This window comes from Thermobia domestica, chromosome 9 (assembly GCF_964235325.1).
Source record: "Thermobia domestica chromosome 9, izTheDome1.hap1.1, whole genome shotgun sequence".
Lineage (NCBI taxonomy): Eukaryota > Metazoa > Arthropoda > Insecta > Zygentoma > Lepismatidae > Thermobia > Thermobia domestica.
The window spans coordinates 174,256,791-174,264,671 of record NC_137462.1 but is presented as its reverse complement, the minus strand read 5'-3'; the positions used below and the strand labels follow the sequence as shown (position 1 = coordinate 174,264,671).

Below are 7,881 nucleotides of genomic sequence, written 5' to 3'. Positions count from 1 at the left end.
CTGTCAGATCTATACATAAAGGTGCCATTTTGTTCTTCTAATTATATATTTCTTTCTGTTATTCCCTGTATGATACTGTACACTACTTTCTGTGTATGGTTCAAGAGTCACCGATCTATGCCACTTGGGAGTGACACAGCATGATATTATATATATAGGTTGTTCAGCCTACGTTTGGCCGATTTCGTTCCTTCCCCCTCCCGGGCAGAATGGACTCAACCAACATGGCTCGTGGCGTCCTTCACTGTTGTGCAGTGGCTTCCAGGGAACGGAGTTGTTTTTCCGCGCGGACGATAATAACGCACAAAACAGGGCCATTGTTGTGAGTGTTGTGTTAAATTTGTTTCCAAGTGTGTGGGTTTCCGCTCTGTGACCAAAATGCCGCTCAAACTAAGCTGGTTTTGGGAAGGCTATGTTGCGGCTCCTTATGACGCCCACTTTAGTGTTTCTGTCATTAGAAAACAGTGCAAGATGAATGGATGCAACATCAGTTTAAGTGAAATAAAAAATGTTATTAAAAAGTACAAGGGCAACGAAGCTCCACCATTTGGATCACCAACGAAGTTGCCTAGGAAGCGGGAATGCACCAAGGCCACCTCCACAATGCAGAGGAAACTTCGCAAAATGGCAATGCAAGAAAATCCGCCAACACAAAGGTGTATGGCTAATCGTCTTGACATGTCTTTGGGAACTGTGAGCCGGACGTTACACCATCAACTCAAGCTGGAAAAAGTCATGAAAGCTCGTGACCATCTTCTCACGGATGCCCACCAAAAGGAACGGAAGTGTAACGCCCGGAAGCTGTACAAACGGCATCTGGCAAAACAAAGGTGGATGTACGTCGTAACGCTTGATGAAGCATGGATTTACCTTTCCGACTGCGGCAAACCGAGAGCCATTATGTACCGAGAGAAAGGCGCCAAGAACTTCAGAAGGTGGGTCCATGTCTGTAAAGAATTTTTCCCAAAAGGGTTCATGGTCGTTACTGGCTACTGTTACCGAAGTAAACTGAAGATTCGTAGGGTGGCGAAGAACTGCAAAATAAATTCGCAGTATATTCAGGAGCAGATCATGCGGCCGATCTACGAGCATGAGATTCCAACAATGTACGGAAATGACGCCAATCTGGTGCGCATTCACATGGACAAGACCTCATCACACACCTCACGATCGTCCCTCGCATTCTACAGGGAGATGGAGGAGGCAAGTGGTATACAGGTGATACCTTTCAATAAGGTACCTGTTAAATCTCCAGATGCAAGTCTTATGGACTATTGTGGATTTGGATTGTTGAAGCGGGCTTTGGGAAAACGGCGTGTGACAACTGTGGAAGGACTTTGAAAAGCTGTGCAAAGGGAATGGGACAAGATTCCCCTCCCAGTTCTTCAGAGAAGCCTATTACAGTGTAAATTACGCTGTCGGGCTATTGTTAGGAACTAAGGGAAACACATCGAGCACTTACAGATCTGGAGCCATGGATTCTTCTAAATTTTTAGGTAAGTCGAAATTGGCCAAATGTAGACTGAACAACCTCTCTCTCTCTCTCTCTCTCTCTCTCTCTCTCTCTCTCTCTCTCTCTATATATATATATATATATATATATATATATATATATATATATATATATATATATATATATATATATAAAAGCCTATAGTGACATATTAATATAAAATAATATTGATCAATATACAACTAGAAAACATGTTGATTAGTATTATGACTGGTTGCGAATGTATCTTAACCTGTTTATGAAATCAATCGAAATTTCATATTTTGTGTCTCATACTTATGTCATGTAGGCTAAAGGAATCAGATTATTAATGAAAGTGAATAGTAATGAAATAATTGATAGAATGAGCATGTGGGAAAAAACAGGAGAACCTCAAGAAAACCCACGGACACGATGTTGTCAACCACAAACTCATTTGGTATGGGAACGAACCAGGGACCCCTCGCTTCAGAAGTGAGCACTCTATCGCTGAGCTACAATTTCCCCTAATTCTGTTCATGAGTGACATTACAGCCTTATGAGGAATTTAGACTGATCTTGTTACGAAATAAGAACATTGTTTACACAAAATAATTAAATCGTTTGTAACATATTTGCGCACGTACGTACAAAAACTTCTTCAGGGACAAATTATATGAATGATTTATATGTTTGAGCGTGTTGCATTTGTGGAAGTTAATTTTAGTTCAACAGAACTATATACATCGTTATCCATAATGAGATGCGGAGATTCGTTTGTCAACACCACTAGAATAAAATTCATTTTAACAAGTAAATAAGTATTTATTTTAACTGTTTATATACAAAGTTTTTAACATTTATTTCTCAAAAATGAAACAAACAACATGCAAACTAAAACTCAACATAATCTTTCCGATTTAAAGGTAAAGGTAGATAACAATAAAATAACTTTTTCTGAGAATAACATTTCACTACATTAACTGTCCTTGTTTTTAATATATTAAATATCTTTATTTTAAACAAAGTTATTATGGAATTCATTATAAAAGAGATCATTGATAAGTGAGGAACAGTATGCACTACGTATTCTATTTTTCTATTGGTTATCACTAACGAATGTTTACCCTTTATGTTTATGTTTACCTTTTTCAGAATTTCATCAACGATAAAGAATAAATCATCTTGTGAACAAAAAAAATGTTGATCTACAAAATGTAGTTAAGGTTTATTTTATTCAATGAAGATGGCCTCTATACTCTAATACTGATCATTTTTAGAAAGTTCTTTATTTTAAAACTTTGCTAAAAATGTCTATTTTATTTAAAAAAAATAATGAAGTACTTCAGGAAAGAATCGACTTATTTATTTATAAACTATTAGGTTAGTTGTGTACCACTATATTCAAGATATATTTTGTAATTAGTTTTTTGGGTATAGTATTAAATAGTAATAATTTATTGAATACAATTTTCGTAAGTTGTTACTATCTTTTTGTCTATCAATTAATTTCAATATAATATGGTATAATCCAATTCAATTTCAGCATTTCAACGATTAATTTCACCTGTAATCTTTCAAAACGCTGTTCTGTAAATCAAGTGCAAGATGTACTGAGCTTTAAGTTTCTGGATTAGCCATTGCATGTATATAGCTTGTTACAAGTAACATTCAGTCTCTTAGATTAAGTACATTAAAGAAATCAATTACAACAATTCTTACCATAATTAATACTTGTTTTGTTTGTCTTTCTCACACTCGCACATCAATCTCATCCACGCAAACATACTAGTCAGTTTCACTACAAATTTCATCCACTCAAACTCAACAGTCTGCATGTTGGAAATCGTTTTTCACATTTTTCACCATACTCTGAGAATTCGGCCACACTTGGCATGTAGGCATACATCCTTTGCACTGGCGTCAACCAAGACCATTGCTTGTTCTCTTCCTTCGTCGGCGGTTCACCGGTGAACAAGGCTTTTAGAGAGCGCTGCATTCCCCACACAATGGGAGATGATTTACAGACCAAAAGCTGGATACACGATGAGCTTTCGCCAGCACGAGCGCGAATTGCTTGGATCACGCGTTCTGGCAACGAGCGGTCCTGTACTTTCATTAATACATCTGCCATCTGTTGAAATAAGCAATCATTTGTAAATTAACAAAAATTGAATATCAACATATATTTACTTATTTGTTGTTTTATACGAGGCTACAGTTATTATATACAGTACACATATACAGATGTGCTTGGAAACACTTTGTAGACATTCTTGTACATCTTCAAAAAAAAAAAAGAGAATATATATATATATATATATATATATATATATATATATATATATATATATATATATATATATATATATATGACCCAACACAGGTACACAAATATGTTATTTCTAAGTAACAGACCGTCAAAAAAATTAAAGGGAACCGTAGCAAAAGAGCACAAAATATCGGATAAAAAGTCTTAATAGTTATTTGAACTGTGGATTAAATTAACGCACTAGTTGATGCAGTGGCGTACACAGAATTTCATCAATGGGGTCAAAGCTAAGAAGTTCATATAATTTCAAGTATTTGTGTTCACGTTTTACTATGGTAAATGTTTATTTTTGCATAATATTTTGCCCTTGGAAGGTTAAAGCCCTGAAAACTCCTCTTTGCGTATGCCATTGGGGGAGGTGGAGTATGTATCAATTTACAACTTCTAATTCAGTTTTCTTCTTTTATAGAGGACTTTAATGATTCTTCCCACCTTTTCTAATTCTCACCTGTACATTAATATTGAAAGAATCTTCAGCTCAAAATCATTTCAATCCTTATGTTCGACCTTAATACGTCATTTCGTTCTCCAGTGATGGTTCTTTCCTTTTCACCGTTTCCTTTAAAATTTCGGGCGGGTCATAGCTTAGAAACGATAGACATACATATATAAAATTAAGAATCGTAATAATCATCTACATTTTTCCCTTTCCGTAAACAGAATTGAATCGCATTAACGGGGGTGGATGCAATGACTTTACCGACTATGAAAATATGATCTGATCTCATCTAGCAACTGAAGTGTGGCTCTTCTTATTTTATGTTTGTTTTTAGTAATTATCAAATCTCATATAGTTCTGTAATTAAACATAAAAACAACGCTCAGCGTTCGAATAATACATTATAATTTCAATAAAAGCTTCTTGCCAATTAATTGATGCAAATACAATTCAAATACTATAAAGTTATAATAACATGATGAATTCTACCATGTGGTAATTCTATCATCTCCTGGACACGTGGATACCGATTACATATCTTAAAGCATACTGTAATTTAGTTTCAATAGAGGGGACACAACCACAGATATCAAGCTAGTACTATAAAGCAAATGAAGTGACTTGTGAAGGACAGCCGGATTTGGTTTCCGGTGGGAGTCTAAGGGATTCGGATACCGCGTTAGGCTATAGGTCCACATCTTGTATAATCTTGGTGCTAAAATGAGACTTAAACTCTAAATAGAATTTTAAAAATTAAAAAGTAAACAATAAACAAACGAAGGTTTTGAATTGCGTGTTCATTACGGATCTGTTAAAAGTAATATAACACGATTTTACACATCTTGCTTCGCAATCAAGAAGCTCCGTGTTCGAATCTCGGAGCCGGCCATCCTTACTGAGGTTTTCATAAGATTTCAGGCCTGGTAATAGGACATTTAAGGCTTGTTTATATGGAGGAGTTTTCTTTTCTAATGCCTTAATGAACTTACTCGATGGAAGTTCCTTGCAGTGTAATTGTTGACACTCATAAATCGTGTATAGATTGTTGAAGTAGGTTTTCCTACGCTGTCTGCTAAAGATGATATTTGTTTTTGCAATAGCATCCTAGAACTGGAAAAATCATTGAAAATTCTACCCTGCTATACATGGGCAGTGGAACGAATTGATTGACAAGCATTAAACCAAGTTCATGAACCAGTACGCTGTCTTGGGTTCAGCAATACAGTTCAGCAGAGAAAAAACGACTATTTTCAAAGTGAACTAGAATTCGAGCCTTCCCACCTAGAAGACATGATAACTTACTTTCTCATGTCCAGTAATGGCACAGGTCATCTGGGTTACTTAAATCCGTTTCTTGTACTCGGTCTGATCCGATGACCCAGAAAGACCCCGAAACATCCGAGATCATATCGTCGCATGAAATCCAGAGGAACGTAACTCTATTTTCGTAGGATTACAGGCGAGAGGACAAAAATATTATTTTCTTAGAAAGATGTGTTTTTAATAGGATGGTAATTGAGCTATATTACAACAGATGATCGACAAGGAGAACAGATGGCGTTACGTTCCATTTACACCAAGTGGGGCTTTCAAAATTATGTCCAAACATGAAGAACACGAAATCCGCATCTTTGGAGTTACGTTCCTCTGGTTCTCATGCGACGATGCATACCCTACCACACTATTACAAAATTTTATAGAGGGCTAATGATGCCCATTATTTGAACTTGAATATTCACTTGTTTGATTTCCAATATGATATTATTTCTTCAGCACGATACGTTTAATCTAGTTGTTTGAAGCTTGACATCTTACACAGCGGATCTCATTAGGATGCGGACTAACATCTTAACCATGACATACATTCCTACAAGGAATCGAATCTTGGCTTCCAATGCAGAAGGTAATCATATTGTAAGTCAACAGTTTCATAAGATGTAAATTATAAAGTAAATCCAAATTTGTTTTTATATGTCACAGAAGAGAGAAGAGAAAGGAAGACCTTGAATTTCTATGTTTTGGGTTTTTTATGCAACATCAAGTATTCTACTGCTATTAAAGTGGGATTCACGCGTATAGAGGGAGAGAATCAGGCTGGTTAGAATTTAAACGTTAGTAGACTCTCGATTAGGGTTGCTATTCGTCCCGGAAAATCCACGGAATCGAGATCTGCGTCCCGAAAATATTTCTCGGAACGCTTAAATGTCCCCAGATTTCAGCGAAGAAGAAAGGAAGAGAATATTATAGTTTGCTTTTTTTTTTTTTAACAGAATTAGATATATAGTTATTTTCTGCTTACATTTGCTTAACTAGGGAGGAGAAGGTATACTAAAATGACTAAAACATGTGATTACGTAATACTTGAACAACTCTATCTAATGGAAGGAAGTAAATTAGTATATAACACTTCTTTTCATTTTAAGCATTTCAAAGATTCTCGTAATCTAGTAGCGTCCCGGATTTTCAGTTATGAAATATGACAACCCGAGTTTCGGTTCTCTTTGTGAGTTTCGTGAGTCATCGGGTCACAGCGGTTCACGAGTCTGTCCTTATCAGAGTCGGCAAAGGTCAAACCGGGTTATAGGTCTATTCGGGTCACTAGATCTGGTGGGAAAATGGTTCGTAACTTGTTCTATCACTGTTCATGCCAATAGAAGCCCGACAGTTGAGTGGGCACACGATAGACTTGCATGCCATTGCCTGTGCGTGGTAAGTCCTAGGTATGTTTCATAATATAAAAACATAAAATGAAGATGTATAACGGTAACTGGGTTCGTTTCCTGTGGATTACTATTTGTGGAAACAGATTTAACGGTATTGGGTATGATCTCTGAATATTCTTGTACTGATTCATGAAAGAAAACAGGCTCTTGGTCTGGATTATATTTACCCACAAGTAAACATCAACTAATTAAGAACAAAAATAGTGGAAGTTGGGATTTGAACCATGAATCATTAAATCTATACCGTGTTCGTGGTAAATCCCTGTATTCACCTCAGCTGAACAGCTGATTGTTTCCGATTGTGGTTACCCAGTTTACGGTCAGAAGTTCGGGGAACGTTGGGTGCGACATATATTTATTTTCCGTATATTCCGCAAAAAACAATATTAACTTGTTGCACTGCGGACATTTTCATTCTGTAAATTATTCCCAAGGTTATGTAAAACAATCAATAACCGAAAGTTAGCACTCAATCATAACTGTGTCCCGTGGTCCCATCAATGACGGTGGGTACTCAAAAAAACCGTATCTACTTCACATCTTGAAGTTACCACTCCGAAATATGTTGGTTTAAATCCCAGTTTATTTAAAATAAATTAACACCAAACCCAAACTACCGTCATATTTTGTCTCTTCCCTCATAGGGACAGAGACCGTACCGTCGTAGATGTTAGAGGGTTAATGGTGAAGCACGCTACATAACTTGACTCATCCCAAATCAGACGTAAACAATCTTGATTCTCCATGAAAACAATTACTGTTCTATGAACTTGTAAGAAACTAACACTTTTACAATCTATTTTTATTTATTTAAGAATCCAAGATAAAACCTGAAACCTGAAAACAAAACCACTAAAGCAAGACATTTGTTTCATTAAAAAAAAAAAACTTTTTACAAGAAAAATCTTAAACTTGA

The 7,881-nt window shown here is 36.1% G+C and overlaps 1 protein-coding gene across 1 annotated transcript in view; it reads right to left on the bottom strand.

Moving 5' to 3' along the window:
• Positions 1–2,293: 2,293 nt before the first annotated feature.
• Positions 2,294–7,881, bottom strand: part of LOC145694203 (uncharacterized) — an 84,436-nt gene continuing 78,848 nt past the window's right edge. The window contains exon 5 of the mRNA XM_081770317.1: positions 2,294–3,605. Within this exon, the coding sequence (XP_081626443.1) occupies positions 3,282–3,605 (324 nt within the window). The 3' untranslated portion in view covers positions 2,294–3,281. The remainder of the gene's footprint in view (positions 3,606–7,881) is intronic.